The sequence below is a fragment of the Carcharhinus amblyrhynchos genome, chromosome 12, assembly GCF_965287045.1.
Source record: "Carcharhinus amblyrhynchos chromosome 12, sCarAmb.v2.hapA, whole genome shotgun sequence".
Classification (NCBI taxonomy): Eukaryota; Metazoa; Chordata; class Chondrichthyes; order Carcharhiniformes; family Carcharhinidae; genus Carcharhinus; species Carcharhinus amblyrhynchos.
In genome coordinates, this window is record NC_137335.1 from 87,993,594 (window position 1) to 88,020,303 (window position 26,710).

At 45.7% G+C, this 26,710-nt stretch overlaps 1 protein-coding gene across 3 annotated transcripts in view; it reads left to right on the plus strand.

Annotated features, from left to right (window-relative positions):
• The window catches only part of pomca (proopiomelanocortin a), a 61,678-nt gene extending 36,104 nt beyond the window's left edge, over positions 1 to 25,574 (plus strand). For 2 of the 3 annotated variants that reach the window (XM_080200913.1, XM_080200912.1), the window contains exons 3-4: positions 21,041 to 21,196; positions 24,587 to 25,574. In XM_080200913.1, the coding sequence (XP_080057039.1) occupies positions 21,065 to 21,196; positions 24,587 to 25,402 (948 nt within the window). In that variant the 5' untranslated portion in view covers positions 21,041 to 21,064 and the 3' untranslated portion in view covers positions 25,403 to 25,574. Of the gene's footprint in view, positions 1 to 15,825; positions 15,896 to 21,040; positions 21,197 to 24,586 lie in introns of those variants that run through there. The other variant, XM_080200911.1, reaches the window with a different exon arrangement.
• The last annotated feature ends 1,136 nt before the right edge of the window (positions 25,575 to 26,710 follow it).

Genomic DNA, 26,710 nt, shown 5'->3' on the forward strand with positions numbered 1-26,710 from the left:
TCATACGAGATTTGTTGCGTTTTGAGAAATGATTGAGTGGAGGTGGAGCCATCTCTTTCAGTCCCTCTCTCTTCATCCCCAGCTGTCAGACAGTTTGCTCAAGGACGCACTGTCTTTGTGGCTTCGCCTCTCAATGAAGGAAATGAAAGAGAAGCAGCAGAAAAACACAAATTATTCACACTCCCATGTTCTGGAGGAAGCCCAGCAACCTCCTGATAATACAATGGAACTGGGAACACACAGCGCTAATGTTTCTCTGCCTACTTTACAAGTCCTAAGCAGGCTCACAAACCATCAATAGGGTTAGCAGGAAACATGCTTATTACCAGCAGAAGATTAGTTCATTACAAGAGGACACAGGTTTAAGGTGCGGGGAGGGAGGTTCAGAAGTGATGTTAGGGGTAAGTTTTTCACTCAGAGGGTGGTGAGTGAATGGAATCGGCTGCCGTCAGTGGTGGTGGAGGCGAACTCGCTGGGGTCTTTTAAAAGACTTCTGGATGAGTATATGGGGTTTTATGAGATTGAGGGTTATAGATAGGTCTATAGATTGGTAGGTGTTGATGTGATTGGCGCAACTCGTGGGCCGAAGGGCCTGTTTGTGCTGTAGTGTTCTATGTTCTATGTTCATTAACATGGGGAAACCCAGCTGGTCCAAGCAAGAAAGATGTTTGCTACCAGTAGGAAATGAGTTCAATGTAATCGGAAGTGTTGTGATTAACAGAATGCAGAGCTGCTGCCAGATTTCTAAAGGCCACAGTATCCAGGCATGAATCAGCTCTCTGTCCCCTTCCAAATGTCAGAGAGACTTTCTTTCGTGTTGGGTTCTAAACGGAACAAACCAACACGATAAACGTATTGACCCCATCTGGCACCTTTGCTCCCTCATTGGCTCCTCTCTCCCCCATTAACCACCATCCCCCTTCCTGAGATTGCCCCAGGATTTATCTTGGTGGCTGGTTCACTGATCTGACTTCACTGCCATGGTTTTAGCTGAAGCCAAAACTTTTGCTGGAAGAGAGATGAAGGTGAGTGTTGTATTCCAGTGCTCACTTGTTCAAACCTCTTCTGATGCTGAACCTCCAATCAAATCTCACTTTCTATGGCGTCCTGAAGAAATGAAGCTCATTTCTTTTGATTTTTGGGCAGTGTGAGTGCGGTGAGAACAGAGTTACTGCCTTCACTGCAATCTGCCTCTTCTTTCAAACCTAAACCTTTCCTCTCAATCTTCCTCTTGTCCCACTTTCAACTCAATGAAACTCTTTTCATTTCCAAAGAAGATATATATTAAACCAAAGCATTAACTTTCTCTCTTTCTCCACCTGCCAGACCTGCAGGCTCTTTCCACAATATTCTGCTTTTATCTCAGATTTCCAGCATCTGCAGTATTTTGCTTTAATCCTCGGAGCTCATTTTTCTTAAACTCTATAACGGGGTTGCTACTGATTTTCTCATTTCCAGTTTCCTTGGTCTTTCTGGATGGTTTATACACTCAAATCAATTCTAATAACAGTGCCTTTCCAACTCTTTGCCCAGTGCTTCAAGATGTGGAGACCAGGGTGGGAATTCTCCTGCAATTGCCAGCGAGAATGGAGAACTTGACGCTCAGCCAGAACTTCATTCACTGGAATCTGACAGGAGAACCCCAGCCATGAACAAGGCTGGAGAATCCGTCCCCAGGCCTGTTCAGAGTGTGGTCTAATCAAGCTTCTGTATCAATCTGACATTATCTCTGGACTTTTCTATTCTGATCCACTGGGAATGAACTCCAGTAATTTGTACATTTCAAGGCACAATCAACTTCTGTTGTTAATGATTTCTGCACTTGTACTTACAACTCTTTTGCTCCTCTCTCACCTTAAGGAACAAATGGCTTCCTCATTCCATCTACAGAAATGAATCATTTCATGCATTGGAATGAATTTGATTTCCAGTTTCCCTGCCCACTTTACAGGACCAATCTTACCAAAGAACTGGTGTGAAAACAGGAAACTTTCAGATCTGCCTTTTCAGCGAAGCCACCAATTGAATCTTACGCTTTCTGTGCAATAAAGAAATCCCTTGAGTCTGATTTCTGTCTGGAGGGGGAGGGGTGGAGGTCTAGTTCACCCACAAGCCAGCTAATGGCAGCAGGGGGCGCAATTGTGCATGTGCAGGTTTTTGCACTGAGACCTGTCACTGCCTGTGCTGCTGTAGCAGGCAGGCCTAAACCCGGCACCCTCTCCCCCACACCCTCCCTGCTACTGCTGGACTGATTGCCATCCTCCCCATCCCCCCGATCACTGCAGACTGGCAGTGGTCTCCACCTTCCTGCCCACCGATCGCTGTGGCAGAGTGCGCTGCAGATTCCCCCACTGACAACATGCCCCCGCTCTGGCCCTGCCCTGGCAGGTGCTTCCTCCCCTTATGCCTCACACCTATGGCACTCCCCAGTGTCTGGTGGGCACTGTCAGGGTGCCTGGTAGGCAGTGCCAGGGTGCCAGGCTGGCACTGTCCTAGGGCATGCCTCCTGGCCCCCAACCTCCCTGGGAGGGCCTCAATGGTTTCCCCATTGATGGGGGAACTATACGTGATCCTTGCTGGAAAGAACCTCCCCTGGCCACACAGGCAAGGGAGCTGGGATAATACCACCCCAGGCTCACAAATTTCACTTCAGTGAGGTTTAAATAAATTTAAACAATTGAGTCAGCCTGAAACCGGGAATGGAGTGAGGCTGTTTGTGTCGGATACACGGTGCCAGTAAGATTGCAAGATGTGAGAAACTCTCAGCTCTCTCTCAGTCTTACTGGCTCACCCACCCACTGGTTGGTGGAGTGCAATGGTAAGATCACCTCCAGATCAGATCAGATGTCTGTTTACATCTTCTTGTACTTTGAAGATTTTCTCTATATTAGCCATAGCATCTACTCCGATAGGCCAGCATTTATTGCCCATTTCTAATTGCTCTTCAGAAGGTGGTGGTGAGCTGTCTTCTCGAACCGCTGCAGTCCCTGTAGTGTAGGTACACCCACAGTGCTGTAAGGGAGGGAGTTCCAGGATTTTTGACCCAGCAACAGTGCAAAAACAGTGATAAATATTCAAGTCAGGGAGCTTTATGACTGGGGTACTCGCAGACAATTCAGTTCTTTTGCTGATTTTGTCCTTCTGGATGGCAGAGATGTTTTGGGCAGTTAGTAAATGAGATACTGTCACAGGTTATTCAGCAAGTTCTAGTTGCCCTGAAATTAATGTGGTCCAAACAGTTGCTGCAATTATCCAGGGGCCTTGGTGAGGCCACGTGGAGTACTGTGGGCAGTTATATTCTTGCTCTCGAGGGAGTGCAGCGAAGGCTGATTCCGGGGATAAGAACATAAGAACACAAGAAATAGGAGCAGGAGTAGGCCATCTAGCCCTTCGAGCCTGCCCCGCCATTCAATAAGATCATGGCTGATCTGTCGCTGCTCAGTTCCACATTCCCGCCCTCTCCCCATAACCCTTAATCCCCTCTCTTATCAAAAACCCATCAACTCGCGTCTTAAAAATATTTAGCGAGGCAGCCTCCACCACTTCAACGGGCAGAGAATTCCAGAGATTCACCACCCTTTGAGTGAAGAAGTTCCTCCTCAACTCCGTTCTAAACCGTCCCCCCCTTTATCTTGAGGCTGTGCCCCCTAGTCCTACTGTCTTTTTTGAGCGGGAAGAGTCTCTCCACCTCTATCCTATCCATCCCATTCATCATCTTATACGTCTCAATGAGATCTCCTCTCATTCTTCGAAACTCTAACGAGTACAAGCCTAGTTTATTCAGCCTCTCCTCATAGCTCAACCCCCTCAACTCTGGTATCAGCCTAGTAAACCTCCTCTGCACTCCCTCCAAGGCCAAAATATCTTTGCGTAAGTACGGCGACCAAAACTGCACACAGTACTCCAGCTGCGGCCTCACCAATGCCCTATACAGCTGCAGCAAGACCTCCCTACTTTTATATTCAATCCCCCTCGCTATGAAGGCCAGCATCCCATTCGCCTTCCTGACCACCTGCTGCACCTGTAGGTTGGGTTTTTGCGACTCGTGAACAAGGACCCCGAGGTCCCTCTGCATCGTCGCCTGCTGCAGTTTTTCGCCACGTAAGTAATAGTCCTTCCTACCATTATTCCTACCAAAGTGGACAACCTCACACTTGCCAACATTAAATTCCATTTGCCATTTCCTGGCCCATTCGCCCAGCCTATCTGGATCCTTCTGCAGACTCTCCACACCCTCCGCACAATTTGCCGTTCCACCAATCTTGGTGTCATCAGCAAATTTCGACACCCTACACTCGGTTCCCTCCTCCAGATCATCTATATAAATGGTAAATAGCTGAGGCCCCAGCACCGACCCCTGGGGCACTCCACTAGTCACCATCCGCCAATCCGAATAGCACCCATTGACCCCCACTCTCTGCCTCCTATTTGACAGCCAATCCCCTATCCACGCTAACACCCTACCCCCAACTCCATGTCCCCTTACCTTCTGCAATAACCTCTTGTGAGGTACCTTGTCAAACGCCTTCTGAAAATCAAGAAAGACCACATCCACCGGCTCTCCTCTATCCACCGCCCTAGACACATCCTCATAGAACTCCAATAAATTTGTCAGACATGACTTCCCCTTAACGAAACCGTGCTGTGTCTGCTCTATCAAACAATTCTCCTCAAGATGCCTCGCTATTTCCTCCTTGATGTCGGATTCTAACATTTTTCCTACAACAGACGTTAAACTAACCAGCCTATAATTCCCCGCCTTTTGCCTGGCACCCTTCTTAAACAATGGCGTGACATTAGCCATTTTCCAATCTTCCGGCACTTCCCCGGAATCCAGCGACGTTTAGAAAATAATCACCAAGGCATCCACTATCACCTCCGCCATTTCTTTCAGAACCCTCGGATGCATTCCATCCGGTCCTGGGGACTTGTCCACAATCAGTCCCTCCAGTCTGTCGAGCACCGCCTCTCTAGTAACAATAATGTCATTCAGTGGGACTGGGGTATGAGAAGAGATTGAGTCGGTTAGGATTATATTCGCTGGAGTTTAAAGAATGAGGTGGAGGCGGGCGTTCTCATAGAAATCGATTAAATTTTAACAGAAGCAGACAGGGTAGATGCAGGAATGATGTTCTGACGGTTGACAGACAGCAAACAGAGAGTAGGAATAAACTGTTTTTATCCTTATGGCAAGCAGTGACTAATTCACAGGAATCAGTGCCAGGATCCCAGCTAATCACAATATATCCCTGCTTCGGTATCGAACCCTGTCACTCTGAAACCAATATACAATTTACCTTCTTTACCTCCTCCTGCTCCTACATTTTTACCTTCGGTGATTGGTGTACGAGGAACCCAGATCTCTCTGCACATCCCCCCCCTCTCCCCCCGATTCAGACAATAATCTGCCTGCTGTTTTTGCTCCCGAGGTGGATAACCTCACATTGATTCACACCAAACTGTATCAGCCGTACATTTACCCCCTTCACACAGTTTATCCAAATCCCCCTGAAGAATTTTGGCATTCCCCTCCCAGCTGTGTGTCATCTACAAATCTGGAGATATTAGATTTTGTTCCCTCATCTAATTTATGAATATATATTGTGGACCTGAACCCCAGGTGTGGTACAAAGCTGGATTAAAGCCCAAACATTGTTTTCATTTTGGTAAAATGTGAGGAAAAGATGCTGCCTTTTAGTAATGACAAAGGAAGGATGGATTGTAATGAAAGAATCGATATCTAATATCACAGTTTAAATAGAACGCTTCGTCAATTAACAATCTTAACTCTCGACAGTTGAACAATAATTTCAAATGAAAAGAAATCACCTTTAATTTTTAGCGTAGAGTTACAGAGTCACACAACACAGAACAGGCCCTTTGGCCCATTGGGTTTGCATCGACAATAACTGCCACTAAAGTCAGGCTAGTCCCATTTTCCAGCACTTGTCCCGTATCCTTCAATGTTCTGATGTTCCAAGGTTTCGTCCAAATACATTTTAAAGGTTGTAAAGTTTCTGGCCTCCACTACCTTCCCAGGCAGCACATTCCAGATTCCCAGCACCCTCTGAATGAAAAAAACTTTTTCTCAAATCCCCCCTGAATCTCCTGCTCCTCCCCCTAAAACTCTGCCCCCACGTGACTGACCCCTCAACCCAGGGGAACAGCTACTCCCTGTCCACCCTGTCCCTACCCTTCATAATCTTATACACCTCAATCATGTTCCCCCTCAACCTTCTCTGCTCTAGAGAAAACAATCCAATTTATCCAGTTTCTCCTTATCGCTCAAATTCTCCATCCCAGGCAGTATCCGGGTGAATCTCCTCTCTACCCCCTCCAGTGTAATCATCTTTCCTATAGTGAGGTGACCAGAACTGTGCTCCAGCTGTGGCCGAACCAATGCTCTGCACAACCCCAATATTACCTCCTTGCTTTTATACTTTGTGCCATGACTGATGAAATTAAGTGTCCCATATGTTTTCTCAACTTTCCTATTCACCTACTCTGCTGACTTCAGGCATCTGTGAATAATTACCCCAAGGTCCCTCTGTTCTGCTGAGCTTCCCAATGTCTGCCGTTCATTAAATACTCTCATCTTGTTTCTTCTTCCAAAGTTCATCACCTTGCATTTATCACTGTTTTCATTCCAAATAAGCAACATTATTCTTAGAGACATAAATGCCACTTTAAATACAGTTAGCAATCATAAATATACTTGCTATATGAGTGTAGGAAGTCTTAAGAACATAAGAAATAGGAGCAGGAGTAGGCCATCTAGCCCTTCGAGCCTGCCCTGCCATTCAGTAAGATCATGGCTGATCTGTCGTGGCTCAGTTCCACATTCCCGCCCTCTCCCCATAACCCTTAATCCCCTTGCCTATCAAAAACCTATCAACCCGCGTCCTAAAAATATTTAGCGAGGCAGCCTCCACCACTTCAACGGGCAGAGAATTCCAGAGATTCACCGCCCTTTGAGTGAAGAAGTTCCTCCTCAACTCCGTTCTAAACTGCCCCCCTTTATCTTGAGGCTGTGCCCCCTAGTTCTACTGTCCTTTCTGAGCGGGAAGAGTCTCTCCACCTCTATCCTATCCATCCCATTCGTCATCTTATATGTCTCAATGAGATCTCCCCTCATTCTTCTAAACTCTAACGAGTACAAGCCTAGTTTATTCAGCCTCTCCTCATAGCTCAACCCCCTCAACTCCGGCATCAGCCTAGTAAACCTCCTCTGCACTCCCTCCAAGGCCAAAATATCCTTGCGTAAGTACGGCGACCAAAACTGCACACAGTACTCCAGCTGCGGCCTCACCAGTGCCCTATACAGCTGCAGCAAGACCTCCTTACTTTTATATTCAATCCCCCTCGCTATGAAGGCCAGCATCCCATTCGCCTTCCTGACCACCTGCTGCACCTGCAAGCTGGGTTTTTGCGACTCATGCACAAGGACCCCGAGGTCCCTCTGCACCGTCGCATGCTGCAGTTTTTCGCCCCGTAAGTAATAGTCCTTCCTACCATTCTTCCTACCAAAGTGGACCACCTCACACTTGCCAACATTAAATTCCATTTGCCAGTTCCTGGCCCATTCGCCCAGCCTATCTGGATCCTTCTGCAGACTCTCCACACCCTCCGCGCAATTTGCCGTTCCACCAATCTTGGTGTCATCAGCAAATTTCGACACCCTACACTCGGTTCCCTCCTCCAGATCATCTATATAAATGGTAAATAGCTGAGGCCCCAGCACCGACCCCTTGGGCACTCCACTAGTCACCAACCGCCAATCCGAATAGCACCCATTGACCCCCACTCTCTGCCTCCTATTTGACAACCAATCCTCTATCCACGCTAACACCCTACCCCCAACTCCATGCCCCCTTACCTTCTGCAATAATCTCTTGTGAGGTACCTTGTCAAACGCCTTCTGAAAATCAAGAAAGACCACATCCACCGGCTCTCCTCTATCCACCGCCCTAGACACATCCTCATAGAACTCCAATAAATTCATCAGACACGACTTCCCTTTAACGAAACCGTGCTGCATGTGCTCTATCAAGCAATTCCCCTCAAGATGCCTCGCTATTTCCTCCTTGATGACGGATTCTAACATTTTACCTACAACAGACATTAAACTAACCGGCCTATAATTCCCTGCCTTTTGCCTGGCACCCTTCTTAAACAACGGCATAACATTATCCGTTTTCCAATCTTCCGGCACTTCCCCGGAATCCAGCGACGTTTGGAAAATAACCACCAAGGCATCCACTATCCGCCATTTCTTTCAGAACCCTCGGATGCATTCCATCCGGTCCTGGGGACTTGTCCACAATCAGTCCCTCCAGTCTGTCGAGCACCGCCTCTCTAGTAACAATAATGTCATTGAGACCCTCCAGTCCTACCACCTTTCCATCGCTAACACCCGGCAAATTATTCACGTCCTCCTCCGTGAAGACCGAAACAAAAAAGTTATTCAAGGCCTCAGCCATTTCCCCATCCCCTACCACTAAGTCCCCCCTTTCATCCTCTAAGGGTCCAACGTTCACCCTAGACAGCCTCTTCCTTTTTATAGACTTATAAAAACTCCTGCTATCCTTTTTTATATTAAGCGCTAGCCCAGCTTCATAGTTTATCCTACCCTTCTTTATCAACTTCTTTGTCAATCTTTGTTGACATTTAAACCTCTCCCAATCCTCTTCTCGCCCACTACTCTTAGCTACTCTAAACGCCTCCGCTTTTAATTTAACACTTTCCTTCACCTCCTTCGTTATCCACGGCTTATTACCTCTCCTCCTACGGTCCTTTTCAACCATCGGAATAAATTTCTGCTGAGCACCAAGAAAGATCTCCTTAAAGATCCTCCACTGCTCCTCAGCAGACCCTCCCTCCAACGCGCTCCCCCAGTCCACATTCGCCAATTCTTCTCTCATCCTACCGTACTCCCCTCTATTCAAACAAAGGACACATGTCCGGGAACCCACTTTCTCCTCCTCCATCTGCACCAGAAACTCCGCCATACAATGATCACTCTCCCCAAGAGGATCCTTCACCACAAGGTCCCTAATTCTAACTTGGTGTTGTGAGACTTCTTACTGTGTTTACCCCAGTCCAACGCCGGCATCTCCACACCATGACTTCCATGACCGAGTCAGTTCTGTATCCACCTTGTCAGCTCACCTCTGATCCCATGTGACTTCACTTTTTGCATCAGTCTGCTTTACTGAAGTCCATGTAGACAATGTCCACTGCCCTACCTTCATCAATCATCTTCATTACTTCCTCGAAAAACTCGATCTAGTGAGACACAACCTCTCCTTCACAAAACCATGTTGCTTGTACTTCCACTTATTTCCAAATGGGAGTAAATCCTGTTCCAAAAAATCCTCTCCAACAATTTCCTTACCATTGATGTAAGACTCACTGGCCTGTAATTACCCGGATTATTCTTCCTACTCTTCTTAAACAAAGGACTAACATTGGCTATTCTCCAATCCTCTGGGACCTCCCCTCTAGCCAGTGTGGATATAAAGATTACTCTCAAGGCCTCAGCAATTTCCTTCCTTGCCTCTCTCAGTGTTCTGGGGTATATCCCATCAGGTGCTGCAGATTTTTCTACCTTAATGTTTCTCAAGAACCCAAATACAACCTCCTTTTTGATCTCAACATGACTCAAACTATCTACACATCCTTTCCCAGAGGCATCATCCACCAAGTCCTTCTCTTTGGTGAATACTGATGCAAAGTACTCATTTAATACCTTGCCCATTTCCTCTGGCTTCACACATAGATTCCCTCCCCCATTCTTGAGGGGGCCAACCCTCTCCCTGGCTACCCTCTTGCTCTATATACATGTATAAAAATCTTTGGGATTTTCCTTGATCCTGCTGGCCAATGATTTTTCGTGACCCCTTTTAGCCCTTCTTACTCCTTGCTTAAGTTTCTTTCTACTTTCCTTGTGTTCCACACTTGCTTCATGTGTTCCCAGCCTCCTAGCCTCGAAAATGCTTCTTTTTTTTCTTTGACTAACTTCACAATATCTCTCGTTATCCAAGGTTCCCAAAACTTGCCATACTTATCCTTCATCCTTACAGGAATGTGCTTGTCCTGAATCCCTATCAACTTACACTTGAAAGCCTCCCACATGCCAGATGTTGATTTGTCCTCAAACATCTGCCCCCAATCTATATTCTTTAGTTCCTGCCTAACATTGTTACAATTAGCCTTCCCCCAATTTAGCACCTTAACTTGAGGACTACACCTATCTTTATCCATCAATACCTGAAACTTTCAGAGAAGAAAATGAGTTCTAGAAGCCTGCAAAATCATTCTAATTTCAATCAAGCTCTAGCTGTAAACCAATTGCTTTCTGCAAAAGATGTTTCTCTCTACTACAGACCCAGGACTACACATAAACTACATCACCATATGAAACTGTCAATCACTCTAATCAGAAATCCCAGAAGAACTTAAGTAAACTGAAGTAAATTAACTCTACTTAACATAACCACATGCAAGACTAAAGAATGTAATTATCTTTCTCTCCAAACAACTGAGTTGCATTCCTGCCAGACATACTGACTACCTGTAACATAAAGCTGAATTTTTAAACATTCCCCCCCAACACAAAAAGTAGAATATATCCATAATAGTATCATCAAAATAATGGACTCTTCTCGCTACTGACATTAGGCTTGCTGGTCTATAATTCTTTGTTTTTTCTCTATATCCCTTTTTAAATAAGTTTATTAAGTTTTTCAAATTATTTATCAGTCACAAGTAAGGCTTACATTAACACTGCAATTAAGTTATTGTGAAATTCTCCTAGCTGCTGCAGTCCGGGACCTGTTTGCATCCTAACCAGCACGTCTTTCAGAACGTGGGAGGAAACCGGAGTACCCAGAGGAAACCCACGCAGACACGAAGAGAACATGCAAACTCCACAAAGATAATGACCCAAGCCGGGAATTGAACCTGGGTCCCTGGCACTGTGAAACAGCAGTGCTAACCATTGTGCTACCATGCCACCCCTTTGTGGGGCTTACATTAGCTACCCTCCAATCCGTAAGAATCCCTGTCTACATTTATGGGGATGAAGTGGAAATGGTTGAGAGCTTCATGTTTTTAGGTGTCCAGATCACCAACAACCAGTCCTGGTCCCCCCCATGCCGACGCTATAGTTACAAAAGCCCATCAACACCTCCGTTTTCTCAGGAAGCTAAGGAAATTTGGCATGTCCGCTACGACTCTCAACAATTTTTACAGATGCGCCAAAGAAAGCATCCTTTCTGGTTGTATCACAGCTTGGTCTGGATCCTGCTCTGCCCAAGACCACTAAAAACTATAAGGGGTTCTGAACATAGCGCAGTCTATCACTCAAACCAGCCTCCCATCCATAGCGTACAAAAAACAATATTTTTCATTGTATCCCAAAACATGTTTAAGTTTATTTATTAGTGTCACAAGTAGGCTTACATTAACACAGCAATGAAGTTACTGAGAAAGTAATAATAAATCAAATCAAAAGCAAATCGGAGTCTAGAATCCTGGAAGATGACCACCAATGCATCCATTATTTCTTGGGTCATCTCCAGAAGTACTCTGGGATGTAGATTATCGGCCCTGGGGATTTATCCGCCTTCAATCCCATCAATTTTCCCAACAGCATTTCTCTGCAAATGCTGCTTTCCACAATTCCTCCCTCTCACTAACCTCAGGGTTCCATAATATTTCTGGTATTTTATTTATGTCCTTCTTTGTGAAGACAGTTGGTCAGCTATTTCCTTTTTCTGTATTATAAATTCCCCTGACTGTGAAGATCCAATATTTGTCTTCACCAATCTTCTTCTATTCACAGCTTTTACTCGCAGTTTTTATGTTTCCTGCAAGCTTACTCATATTCTAATTTTCCTTTTTTAATCAATTCCTTTGCTGAATTTTAAATTACTCCTGATCCTTGGCTGTTTATTCTGACCAATTTATATGCCTCTCCCTTGGGTCTAACATAATTTCCTTTGTAAACCAGGGTTTGACCATCTTTGCCAATTATGCCAGACAGGAATTAACAGTTGCTGCAGTTTACCCATGTGCTCTTTGAATATTTAGCCTTGCCTAGCCACTGTCACACCTTTAAGTAACATTTCTCAATCCATAGCCAACTCACACTTCATAACTTTATAGTTTCCTTTATTGAAATTCCATCCCTGGTCTCAGAATAGGATCCCTGCAATGGAGAAGCAGGCCTTTTGGCCCATTGAGTCCACACCAATTCTCTGACAGGACATCTTACCCAGACCCTATCACTGTGACCCCACATATTTACCCCCCCAATCCACCTAATCTGCACATTGTTGGACTGTGGGAGGAAACCCATGCAGACATGGGCAGAATGTGCAAGTGTGGTCTTACCAATGTCTTGTACAACTTGGAATACTGTGTGGGGTTCTGGTCACCCTATTATAGAAAGGATATTATTAAACTAGAAAGAGTGCAGAAAAGATTTACTAGGATGCTGCCAGGACTTGATGGATTGAGTTATAAGGAGATGCTGGATAGACTGGGACTCTTTTCGCTGGAGCGTAGGAAGGTTAGGGGTGATCTTATAGAGGTCTATAAAATAATGAGGGGCACAAACAAGGTAGATAGTCAACAACTTTTCCCAAAGGTAGGGGAGTCTAAAACTAGAGGGCAGAGGTTTAAGGTGAGAGGGGAGAGATACAAAAGTGTCCAGAGGGGTAACTGCTGTATTCAATGTTCTGACCAATGAAACCAAGCATTCTTCACCATGATTTATACCATTCTGGTCAGGGAATGTCCTGGGAAAAGGCTGGCTTCTCCCAGTTTAAAGGTGAACTTGTGACCCATCTGAAAACTCTAGGTCAATGTCCAAGTGTCCAAATAATGCAACATCTTCCATATTTTAAAAGAAATATTTACTTTTTAAAGAAATTATTCAAACAGCGGTCAGTGATGGAACTTTATCGCTCTGTTTGGTGAATAAAATTCGATTTATATTTAGAAACTAGACAGTTGTTGATGTTGAATCAGTTTCTGGAAGACTCTAGCTCTGAGTCCTTGGAGATACTTCACCAAGGGCAGAAACTCACTCATTCTCAGGCTTCTGTCGAGTTTTGCAGAATGGATCCATCTCTGCCCTCCTTTAAGCACTGAATTAAGGAGGTCATTGTCTGCACTTCTGACATCCTACATCCACCCCCGGAGTCCTAATGGGCCTGATTAGAACAGAGTGAGATGGGTCCCAGATGTTGCAGCTTCCTCCTAATGTGTTCCTTAAGTCCACTTCATAGAACATTGTTCAAAAAATTCTTAAAAGGCTCCTATCTTTCTATCTAAATTAGCACAAACTGCAAACAGACAGGGCAGCTCTCAATATTTCCTAAAGAGGAAATTAGACTCACAGGCTGTTTCCCCTGCTGATGGACAAATATTCATGCAGAATTTACCTGAATCATTTCTCAAGGTTTTCAAGTGCAGGCTGTATCTAATGAAATGAGAATCAAGGAAAATGCATTGATTGAATAGAGTGTACATGAAGACTGAGTGCCACTCTGCAAAATAGTCAAACAATCATGCACTTACCCTCTAATCAAAGCCTCACAAAGTATGATCTGGCAGTCTGCTTTCAATCTACCTCCTTCTGACTGCTATTCTATCTGTCGGATGACTAAGTCCCTTTACCTAATCCCCACTGACATGAGCTACTCAGGCTTTAGGGAGAAGGTCCCAGGGACAACCTCCAAATTTCTGACTCTCAGCAGGTGACAGTCTCTGGGCTTTAAGGAGGGGAAATTTCTTGCTAATGAATCCAGGAAATCGGTCACATGCCTGGCTGAGAAGTGCAAGGAATGTGGCAGATAAGGGAATGACCCGTACGCAGTGAGGTCTCACCCTCCGTGGCACTGTCAAAGATCCTAAACTCACAGCTGGTTCTGTAGGGATGACCAACAACATCTGTGCAATGCTGATTGGGTGGTTTCAGAGGAGGTATGTTTGTTATAGGAACTCACTGAATCCAGGTCTGAGCATCACTCAGGAATGTTCAGATGTTGCTGATATCGGGAGTTCCATTTTACGGCAAAAAACCCAGAATTGATCAGGGAACTGGGGTAGGTCTACCCACCAGGTTCTAAACAGCTGCCCTCCACCTTCTGAATGGGAGAGAGAGACATCTGGAATAGGGAGGATTTTGAACCATGCAGAGAGTGGCCTGCTTGATAACCAATACTACCCCTGTCATTCCCCTCAAATGGGAGGATCCCACAGCCCCTGGCCAGATTAGTTCAGTAAGAAGTCTCACAACACCAGGCAAAAGTCCAACAGGTTTATTTGGCAGCAAACGCCACTAGCTTTCGGAGCGCTGCTTATTTGTTGGATGAGTGGGGAGCTCTGATCACAAACAGGGTATATAAAGGCACACACTCAGTTTACAGAATACTGATTAGAATGTGAGTCTTTACAGCTAATCAAGTCTTAAAGGTGCAGACAATGTGAATGGAGATAGTATTAAGCACAGGTTAAAGAGATGTGTATTGTCTCCGGACAGGACAGTTAGTGAGATGTTGCAAGTCCAGGCAAGTCATGGGGGTTACAGATAGTGTGACATGAACCCAAGATCCCGGTTGAGGCCGTCCTCATGTGTGTGGAACTTGGTTATCAGTCTCTGCTCAGTGACTCTGCGCTGTCGTGTGTCGTGAAGGCCGCCTTGGAGAATGCTTACCCGAAGGTCAGAGGCTGAATGCCCGTGACCACTGAAGTGTCGAGGATCCGGCATGTCTTGCAGAGGTTGCTGTGACAGGGTTGTGTGGTGTTGTGGTCACTGTTCTCCTGAAGACTGGGTAGTTTGCTGCGGACAGTGGTCTGTTTGAGGTTGTGCGGTTGTTTGAAGGCAAGAAGTGGGGGTATTCTGTAAACTGAGAGTGTGCCTTTATAAGCCCTGTTTGTGGTCAGAACCTCCCCACTCACCTGATGAAGGAACAATGTTCCGAAAGCTAGTGGCTTTTGCTACCAAGTAAACCTGTTGGACTTTAACCTGGTGTTGTGAGACTTCCTTCTGTGTTTACCCCAGTCCAACGCTAGCATCTCCACGTCAGATTAGTTCACACAGCATCTGCTCCCTCCCACTCCCCTTTCTCCCTCCCATTCCCAACTGCTCACCCATTCTCCCTGATCCCACCAAGCACCCAAGCCCCAACACCCTGCTGCCCCCTCACTGCCCTCCCTCAGGCCCCCCCTGCTTCAATGCCACTCCTCACTGCTCCCCCTTCCTTACACCCTGCACCCCACAAGTCCCCTTGCTTGCCTACGCGTGCTGTTGTTTTCTGACCTTTACAGATTGATATGAAATGGGAAACATGTTAGTTCCAGTGAAGTCAAACAGCAAAGTTGCCAGTTGCCCTGTCACTGCAGAAAATCAGAAACAAAAGGTGCCAGGATGTGAGGCTGTGTCAAAGTGGCCTCTAATTGTTCAGTATATTTAGTATTGATTTGTTGAAAAGGTTCTGTGAAAATGCACACTGAAGCTTAAAATCAGCATTTCATGGAGAGGAACAGGTTTTGAAATTAAAAATGAAGAATTCAGTCAGCAGTGGAGTTTTTGAAAAGCTGAGGTTTTGACAGAATGCTGTAAAATTTCCTGTGAGGAAAGGTGCTAATCCCCCTCAGTGTATAACGAGTGGAGAGGATCTGTTTACACATGCCACGTCTCTTAAAAGCTCTGATCCCTTTGGAGTGCTGGCGAGATCAATGATTATTGTCCTTGAATGATTGATTAAATTGTGATGACGAGTTTCTTTGAAATACGAATGGAATGGATGGTATAAAAAGCCAATGCCTTGCAGCAGAGGCAGGTAGACAGCTTGAATCTGGACTGAAACTTCAACTAGAACAGGTAAGGTGACAGCACTCAGTCAGATTGTTCCTAACCAGGGCAAAGGGGCTTTTTCGTACCCGAGAATGACTGCTTTGAATCTCTGAAATCCTTTCAGGTCTTAGTTTTTTACAATCTTTATTCTCCTCTTACACATGACACCTCGCATCAATTCAGCTTCCACACCCTGCAGTGTCCTGGGCTGGTGTCCACTCTCTCCTACACACTGCACCCTGCAGTGTCCTGGGCTGATGTCCACTCTCTCCTACACACTGCACCCTGCAGTGTCCTGGGCTGATGTCCACTCTCTCCTACACACTGCACCCTGCAGTGTCCTGGACTGATGTCCACTCTCTCCTACACACTGCACCCTGCAGTGTCCTGGATTGATGTCCACTCTCTCCTACACACTGCACCCTGCAGTGTCCTGGACTGATGTCCACTCTCTCCTACACACTGCACCCTGCAGTGTCCTGGGCTGGTGTCCACTCTCTCCTACACACTGCACCCTGCAGTGTCCTGGGCTGGTGTCCACTCTCTCCTACACACTGCACCCTGCAGTGTCCTGGGCTGGTGTCCACTCTCTCCTACACACTGCACCCTGCAGTGTCCTGGGCTGATGTCCACTCTGTCATACACACTGCACCCTGCAGTGTCCTGGACTGATGTCCACTCTCTCCTACACACTGCACCCTGCAGTATCCTGGACTGATGTCCACTCTGTCATACACACTGCACCCTGCAGTGTCCTGGGCTGATGTCCACTCTGTCATACACACTGCACCCTGCAGTGTCCTGGGCTGATGTCCACTCTCTCCTACGCACTGTACCCTGCAGTGTCCTGGGCTGGTGTCCACTCTCTCCTACACACTGCACCCTGCAGTGTCCTGGATTGATGTCCACTCTCTCCTACACACTGCACCCTGCAGTGTCCTGGATTGATGTCCACTCTCTCCTACACACTGCACCCTGCAGTGTCCTGGGCTGATGTCCACTCTCTCCTACACACTGCACCCTGCAGTGTCCTGGGCTGATGTCCACTTCCTACACACCGCACTCTGAGATGTCCTACACTGAAGACCAGTCTCTCCTATATCGGTGCTCCAGACATTCTTTGGAGTCTGTTTCTCCAGAGAGACGCAGGTAGGGGAGACCAGAGTTCCAGACAATCCAAAATAGGAAACCTGAATTTCAGACTGTCTCCGAGAGCACCTTCAGAGGGAGTTCTGATTCTGAATTCTGGTTGCTAAAGGTGAGTGAGCCATTCACTGCCTGATTTCCCTTTGAAATAATCCCTGACCTGCCCCATTCACTGTCTCACACCCATGGCTCAGTGTAAAGAGGCAGCAGTGGATTCCTCCCTGGTAAACCCTCTCGTTAGAATGTAAAATCTCTGATTTAGAGGAACACCACATCTTCAACAGTAGGAAACTGCTTCAATGCATTTAACAATCAATATACTCCTGATTCTAGTTCCCAATGGCCTCGCTACAGGAGCAAGGGTTCATAACCTTAACAGAGAGAGATGGAGAAAAAGAAAGAAGAAAAAGTTGGAGAGAAAAAGACAGAGAAGCAGTTTAGAGTATTTCCACAGCTTGTTATAATCTGGAAAGAGCTGCCTGACTGGGTGATGGAGACAATTTAATAACAACTTTCAAATAGAAATTGGAGAAATACTGGGAAAAATTGTGGATCTGTTAGGGAAGAGCACAGCTGCAAGTAACTGGATAGTTATTTTGGCACAGCTATGATAGCTCAAATCATCTCCTCCTGTACGGTAAGAATCTAGGGAATGGAGAGAGAGAGAGAAAGAGAAAGAGAGAGGGGGAGAGGACAGCAAGAGACAGAGAAATGGGGACTGAGAGAAGAGAGGGGGAGAGGAGAGTAAGAGACAGAGAAATGGGGACTGAGAGAAGAGAGGGGGAGAGGAGAGCTGGACAGTGATAGAGAGGGAGAAGAATTAGAACATCGAACATTACAGCTTAGTACAGGCCCTTCAGTCTCTCCCAGCTCATCCAGAGACTAAGTCCAATGTTCCCCCACTGCTGTTGGTTAATGTTTTCCCCACTGCTCCAGGAGACAGAGAGTGAAGAAGAAAGTTGGACAGAGAAAGGAGAGCTGGAGACAACAGCATCTTTTCCCAAAGGTTGCGGGGGTGGGGGGGAGGGGGTGGTGGTCAAAAAGTTGAGGGCATAAGTTTAAGGTGAAAGGATAGAGATACAAAAGGGTCCAGAAGGGCAATTTTTTCACACGGAAGGTGGTGAGTGTCTGGAACAAGCTGTAGTAGAGGCGGGTACAATGTTATCATTTAAAAGCATTTAGACAGTTACATGGGTACGATGGGTATAGAGGGATATGGGCCAAATGCAGGCAATTGGGATTAACTTATTGATAAAAATTGGGCAGCATGGAGAAGTTGGGCTGAAGGGTCTGTTTCCATGCTGTAAACCTCGATGACTCTGAAAGCAAGAGAGAGAGAGAGAGAGAGAGAGCAGGAGAGTTGGAATTAGACGTGGTCACAATAACAGCTAAACCCAATAGTCCGTCATAATCCGTAGAGACTCTAATAACCCATTCCGACTGGAGAACTCAGGGCTTTCTGTAAAGATTCCAGAGCTTTACTGTCACTCTCTCTGGTGTTTATTTCACTTCTATCTCTGTTAATTTCACTCATTTGAACCTCAAGCTGCTTAATTCTATTTAAATTAACATTACAGATTTAATTGTTTATCTTGTTTGTGATCACATTTACCTCCATATGAAGTTCTCCCAGGTGAAAAGTCCAACTCTTTTCCCATAGCAGGAGACTCTGCGTTCATCGAGTATGTCCAGGCTGTAAAGATTACATCGTTCCAGCTAAAAATACATGAAGGAATGTAGTTTTAGAGGAAGAATAGAGTGCAGCCTCCCCCCACTCTCTCATCCCATATGGGAGGAGGACCACCTCATCCAGCCAGTTAGACCCTGCAGGGTGACCAGGACTGACAGTGTTCTCGAATACAATTCTGAGAGTTGTAATTCCTGGCTCGGACTGTGATACCACAATGGCACAAGGTAAGGAAGCAGATCCGAGCAACAATCTCTCAAGATTGAACCTGTGCTTTTGGCACCATTCTGCACCACAGATGTAGTGAGCTGGCTGCCTTTTCCTGGAACTCAGACTCTGAGCTGAGTGTTCGGTATTCGGGCTGCTCCCTGCTCTGAACTTCCTGGTAGAATATCTTCCTGGTGACCGTCAGTGTTCAAGCTAAATCAGAGCAGAACTGGACACAGTTGTTAGGGTGGTTCTGTAGTATATCAGTGGATATAGTTGATGTGCTGGGGAAGTGTTTCTGACTAATACCATTTTAATGTGGAAACAAAGAATCTAGAAGCAGGAAGAGGCCATTCAGCCCTTCGAGCCTGCTCCACCATTCATTATAATCATGGCTGATCATCCAACTCAGTAGCTTGATCCTGCTTTTCCCCAATATCCTTTGACCCACTTTGCCCCAAGAGCTATCTCTAATTCCTTCTTGAAATTATACAATATTTTGGCCTCAGCTGCTTTCTGTGGTAGTGAATTCCACAGGTTCACCACTCTCCGGGTGAAGAAATTTCTCCTCATCTCAGTCCAAAATGGTTTACCCCACATCTTAGACTATGACTCCTGGTTCTGGACACCCTCACCATTGGGAACATCCTTCTTGCATCTACCCTGTCAAATTCTGTTAGAAACTTAAGTTTTCGTGAGATCGCTCTCATTTTTCTAAACTCCAGCAAATATAATCCTAACCAACTCAATCTTGCCTCATACATCTCAGTAATCAGCCTGGTAAACCTTCACTGCACTCCCTCGAGAGCGAGAACATCCTTCCGCAGACAAGGAGTCCAAAACTCCCCACAATATTCGAGATGTGGCCTCACCAGTGTTCTATATAACTGCAGCAAGACATTGAGAGTTCTGTAATGACAGGGCTAGAATACAAGGGCAGGGATGGACTTCTGAGGCTGTATAAGGCTCATCAGACCTCATCTGGAGTATTGTGAGCAGTTTTGGGCCCTGTGTCTAAGGAAGCATATGCTGGCCCTTGGAAAGGGTCCAGAGAAAGTTTACAAGAATGATCCCCGGAATGAAGAGCTTCTCGTGTGAGGAACGGGTTGAGGACTCTGGGTCTGCACTCATTGGAGTTTAGAAGGATGGGGGGGGATCTTATTGAAACTTACAGGATACTGCGAGACCCTGAATAGAGTGGACGTGGAGAGGATGTTTCCACTAGTAGGAAAAACTCGAACCAGAGGACACAACCTCAGGCTGAAGGGACGATCCTTTAAAACAGAGATGGGGAGGAATTTCTTCAGCCAGAGAGTGGGGAATGTGTGGAACTCTTTGCCTCAGAAGGCTGTGGAGGCCGGGTCATTGAGTGTCTTTAAGACAGAGATAGATAGGTTTCTGATTAATAAGGGGATCAGGGGTTAGCGGGAAAAGGCAGGAGAATGGGAATGAGAAAAATATCAGCCATGATTGAATGGTGGAGCAGACTCGATGGGCCGAGTGGCCTAATTCTGCTCCTATGTCTTATGGTACTCAAATCCTCTCGCTATGAAGGTCAACATACCATTTGCCTTCTTTACCACCTGCTTACCTTCAGTGACTGGTGCACAAGGACACCCAGGTCCCTCTGCACACTCCCCTCTCAATTCATAGCCAGATAATAACCTGTCTTTCTGTTTTCGCTACCGAAGTGGATAATTTAACATTTATCCACATAATACTGCATCTGCCATGCATGTGCCCACACACTCAACCTGTGCAGATCATGCTGAAGGATTTCTGCATTCTCCTCAAAGCTCATCTTCTCACCCAGTGGTGTGTCATCAGCAAATTTAGAGATATATTTAATTGCCCCATCTAAATCATTCATATATATTGTCAGTAGCTGGGGTCCCAGCACCGACCCCTGTGGGATCCCACTAGTTACTGCCTGCCAATTTGTAAAAAACATTCATTCCTACTCTTTGTTTCCTCTCTGTCAACCAGTTTTCCATCCATCTCAATAGACTACCCCTCATTTACACGTGAATCACTTTTGTGATATTTAGAGAAAAGGCTTCTGAAAGTCCAAATTAATCAAGTCCACTGGCTCTGCCTCATCAAGTCTACATCCCCCTTCACTTTGTTAATAGGTGTTGCTGTACTGAGGGGTGTCCATGATGCAGAGAGCAATGTGCAGAGGTCTCTTGGTGATGTTAAGTATGATGTGGACTCTGACATCCTGTCAGCTGGAAGAGTGCTGGGGCCAAAACAAGTGCAAGGAACTGATTTTAACTCCAAAATTGATGGTAAGTCACAGTTCAACTAACCCTAATACTCCTAATTACTCTCTGTAATGATCATTGAAAAGATTGAAGTCATTGCCTTCAGTCCCAGCCCAAACTCTGCTGAGTAGCTATTGATTTGATTGTTTCAGGCTGAACCACATTGTGTCACCACCCCCCCCCCACCCCACCCCCCCCGCCACCCCACCCGTCCCCCAGCATTTTATGGAAATCCCCGTTCCTCTTCCTCACAAAGGCTGCCTTCTTCCACCTGTGTAACATTGTCCATCCAATGCTGAAGTCCTCATGCTCACTGCTATTATCTACACTCAACTATTCCAATGTTTTCCTGGCTGATCAGTCACAAACCTCAGCCCATCCAAAATGTTATTGCCAGTACACTCCCTCTACTCACCCAGCACCCCTGCATTTACTGACCTCTATTCTGTCCTTGTGTCAACATCTTAAATGTAGCATGCTCATTGTGTTCAAAACACTCCACAAAATCATTCCCTCCTATTTTTGTAACCTCTGACAGCACAGCCTGTATAGATTTGCTTCTCTTCAATTCTGTTCTCTCAAGAATCCCCAACTTCCTTCATATTCAACTGTCCAGTTGCTCAACTCTCCAAACCTCTCCACCTCCCTCCTCCTTTAAAACACTCCTTGAAACCTTTTTGTTTGGGACATTTGGACTGTGGGATTGTGGTTGACTGCTGAGAGGTGTTCAGTGAGTTAGCCTGCTCTGGAATGTTGCTGAGATTATTAAAATTGGACTCAGTGCCCCTGATCACTGTGTGAATGTTATGAGGACTTGGCCTAATTCCCTTCACTCCACCATTACACAAGCTTCCCACATTCACTTTTGAGGCTTTTGGTCCCTGTGTCATAGTCATAGAATTATGGAGATGTTATTGCACAGAAGTAGACTGATTCATCAGATCAATGCCAGCTCTCTGTATAGAACTCCAATTTCATTCTTCTGCTCTTCCCTGAGAAATCTGCAAGTTTGTTTCTCTAAAAGCCCATACAATCTGCTTATTGCCACCCTTTTTGGCAGCAAGTCCAGGGTTCCCTACTTCTGCCAGTCTAAAAGGAATGTGCTTACCCTGAATCCTGATTAACACTCCTTCCACTTACCAGCCATCCCTTTGCCCAGGCTCCCCCAATTAACTGTTGAAAGTTCCTGTCTAATGCCATCAAAATTGGCTTTGTCCCAATTTAGAGTTTTAACTTTTGGACCAGAATTATCATGCTCCATAGTTATCTTAAAACCAATAGAATTATGGTCACTGGTCCCAAAGTGATCCCTCACTAACACTTCTCTCACCTGCCCTTCCTTATTTTCCAAGACGTCAAGTTTTGCCCCCTCTCCAGTCCGGCCATCCACGTACCGAATGAGAAATTCCTCCTGATTTCTCTCCATCCGACCCTCTAATACTATGTCTGTCCCAGTCAATGTTGGGAAAGTTAAAATCTCCGAGTATTACCACCCTATTTTACTTGGAGCTATCTGTAATCTCCTTACATATTTGCTCCTCAATTTCCCGCCAACTATTTGGGGGCCTATAGTACAACCCTATCAAAGTGATCGCTCCCTTCTATTTCTCAGTTCTACCCTTGTAGCCTCAGTAGCTGAACTCTCGGATGTGTCCCCTCTCAGTACTGCTGTCATACTTTCCCGAATTAAAAACACAATTCCCTCTCCCCTTCTCCCTCCTATTCTATCTTTCCTACAACATCTGTACCCTGGAACATTGAGCTGCCAGTCCTGTCCCTCCCTTAGCCATGTTTCAGTAATTGCTATAATATTCCAGTCCCTCGTACCCATCTGTGCCCTGAGTTCACCTGCCTTGCCCATTAGGAGTCTTGCACTGAAATGAATGGAGTTTAATCTGGACTTCTAGGGGCAGCGCGGTAGCACAGTAGTTAGCACTGCTGTTCGATTACTGGATTGGGTCACTGTCTGTGCGGAGTCTGCATGTTCTCCCCCTGTCTGCATGGGTTTCCTCCGGGTGCTCCAGTTTCCTGTTAGGTACATTGGTGCATTGACCTGAACAGGCGCTGGAGTGTGGCAACAAGGGGAATTTCAGAATAACTTAAAGCCTTATATGTGACTAATAAATAAACTTTAACTTCCCTTGCTCTCTGCTTTCTCAGATTATCTGTCTGGTCATGTTTTGTACATTCTCCCTGTGTTTTATTTCTCTGAGCCTTACTGGACCCATTTACTGTGTTCTTCACAGTCTCTGTACTGTGGTCCTTTTTGATTTTTGTTTTTGGTTTCTCTGCCTTTCACTTTTTCCCCTTGCTGCCTTTATTTCTGTCCCCACTTTACTTCCCTCTGACTTCCTGCATCGTTTCCCATCCCCCTGCCACATTAGTTTAAACTCTCCCCAACAGCACCAGCAAACACTCCCTCTAGAACATTGGTTCCTGTCCTGCCCAGGGGCAGACCATCCAATTTGTACTGGTCCCACCTCCCCCAGAACTGGTTCCAATGTTGCAGGAATTTGAATCCCTCTCTCTTGTGCCATCTGTCAAGCCACATATTTGTCTTAGCCATCCCGACATTCCCATTCTGACTAGCACGTGGCACTGGGAGCAATCCTGAGATTACTACCTTTGAGGTCCTACTTTTTAGTTCAACTCCTAACTCCCTAAATTCAGCTTGTAGGACCTCATCCCGTTTTTTCCCTATATAGATGGTGCCTACATGCACCATGACAGCTGGCTGTTCACATTCCCCTCTTTGAAAGTTCAGAGAACACAGGTCCAGTTTCCCCGATCTCTCTCCATAAGACAGTCCCACCATCCCTGGAATTAGTCTGGTGAACTTTTGTTGCGCTCCCTTCCTGGCAATATTTGCCTTCTGAGGCGCAGGGACCCAAACTGCAGCAGGTTGGCCATCCTCCCTTCTGTGAAAATGGACCTGAGTATTCAGTAAGAACCATTCCCAAATCCTTTGTCTCCTTACACTGGTTGACAATATGGTCCCAATATTAGACCCTAGACTCACATTATCCTCATGCTCTTTACATATTTATAACAAACCTTCTATCCTTGGGCTTTTCTTGATAATATTTATTCATGTCCTCTTTTTGCCGATTTCCTTTTTTAATACCATCCATACAGCTTTTATACTTGTTTGGGTTTTCTGCTGTTGCCAGGGTGGGGAGGGATGGGGGGAGGCAGGGGGGAAGATTTGAGCTAAATAACATCTCTCCTCAGTAAAATCAGCCAGAGTTTTGGGCGTGAAGACAAACAGAGGAATAATGGCAAAGCTGAATTCTTTTCTGTAGCCCTATGATTGAATTTAAACTTTGACTAACAGTAAGTTATTCAATCAACTCAAGGTGCACCACAGAAATATCTAATGTAAGTAACAATCCATCTTCCACTTGTTCTCAAAAGGAATGTATTGAAACTTGCAAAGTGGACAAGACACTCGAATCCCCAATCTACCCTGGCAACAATCATCTGCAGCCAATTGCAGACAGCGTCAGGAATTATGTGATGGATCATTTCCGCTGGAATAAATTTGGGAAAAAGAGGGGCAACAACACTGGGTTTTCAAGCAACAAACGGAAAGATGAACCTGGCAGGGTATTCCTGAGCCAACTCCCTGCCAAAGAGTTCCAAGTGTCTCAGATGAAAAATGAGGAGATGGAAACTCTGCTTCCAAGAGAAAATGAAAAGAGATCCTACACCATTGAACATTTCCGATGGGGAAAGCCAAGGGGCAGGAAGAGGGTAGCCATTAAGGTGACAACAAACAAGCCTCATACTGACTCAACAGAACAAAGTGGACGTGAGCTCAAGCGAGAAGCTTCTGTAGATTTTGACTATCCAGTTGAGCAATCTGAGGTCGGTGAAGAGGAAATGCTGGAAGATGCCAAGAAGAAAGATGGAAAGATGTACAAAATGAGCCATTTCAGGTGGGGCAGGGGACATAAACCCCTGGGCCCTGACCGGATTCGTATTCAGTCATTGCAGTTCCCAAACATTGAAGAAGAGCTCCAAAATAGCATGGACAATGACTTGCCTGAAGAGGAGGTGAAGAAAGATGGGGAGGATTACAAATTTGGCCACTTTCGATGGAGTGTACCACTGAAAGACAAACGCTATGGAGGTTTCATGAAAACTTGGGATGAGAGCGATCAAAAGCCACTTCTGACCCTCTTCAGGAATGTCATTATCAAGGATGGTGACGAGAAGATAGATCAATAGTTAGATCACCTTCAATGAAGATTCTTCACTATGACAGATAGAAGAAGTGCATAGATCTATGATAGCATTGATAAGAAGTTGTTGTTGAAGCAAAAGATTTTTTCAGATGGAACCTGTACAATGCACCATGTTTGGTTACTGTATCTAGCAATCAATAAAGGCATTAACATTGTATACAAAGGCTTCAATGAGTCCAATACCCAGTCATGGGCTGTGCAAAGATATTTTCCTATTTATTGAGCTGTACAATATATAAATGAAGGATGAAAAAATACATTCTATCTGCAAGCTGCATCAATCTCCTGCAAATATGTGCTACTTATTTCCACATAGCTCACAGTTCCGGTGGAAAAACCAAATGTGGACTCACTGAATTTAGTAATTAGAGACAAAACTTATTCTTCAGCATTCTTACACAAATCCTCTAACTTCAGTAAAGTAGCAGGAGGATATTCTCTCCCTCCCAGTGTCCACACAAGGATTATTCTTACTGAGGACTGAGGAGTATCCCAATAACCATACAACCAGTTGCTCAAGAAATGACATTGGCATTGACCACAAGCTAACCCAGAGAATTCGACAAATAGAATCTCTCATCATTTCACACGACTGTTTTTCTAAAAGGTATGAATAGCAAGGGTTCTCTTTTAATGCTGACACAAATGTTAATATTTATTGATAATCAGTAAATTTTGACAATATTTAATTAAGCTAACTAAAACTTGAGGTGTGAGAATAATCAGGGGTGAGAGGGTGTGATGTGGTATATTTACACAAGGGTACGGCCAATAAAGCTCCTTCAATTAAAATTCACCCGCAGCCACCCAATCAGTAATGCAACAAGAAACCATCATGGTTCAGTTCGTCATCTCTGCTGGGTGAGCTGGAAAGGCCACGTACTCTATTCAACCGTGGGGGCTTAGGTAGGCAAGGGGAACAAGTTACTCTAACTACATTCCTGCTCCTAATCACCATCCAATGATTTCTGAACAATTTCTTTGAACAGCAAAACAGGCTTAAGGGGCTGATTGACTTAATCAGACCTTTCACTGCCCCGGCGTCCAGACCATCCACTGCCCCGGCGTCCAGACCATCCACTGCCCCGGCGTCCAGACCATCCACTGCCCCGGCGTCCAGACCATCCACTGCCCCGGCGTCCAGACCATCCACTGCCCCGGCGTCCAGACCATCCACTGCCCCGGCGTCCAGACCATCCACTGCCCCGGCGTCCAGACCATCCACTGCCCCGGCGTCCAGACCATCCACTGCCCCGGCGTCCAGACCATCCACTGCCCCGGCGTCCAGACC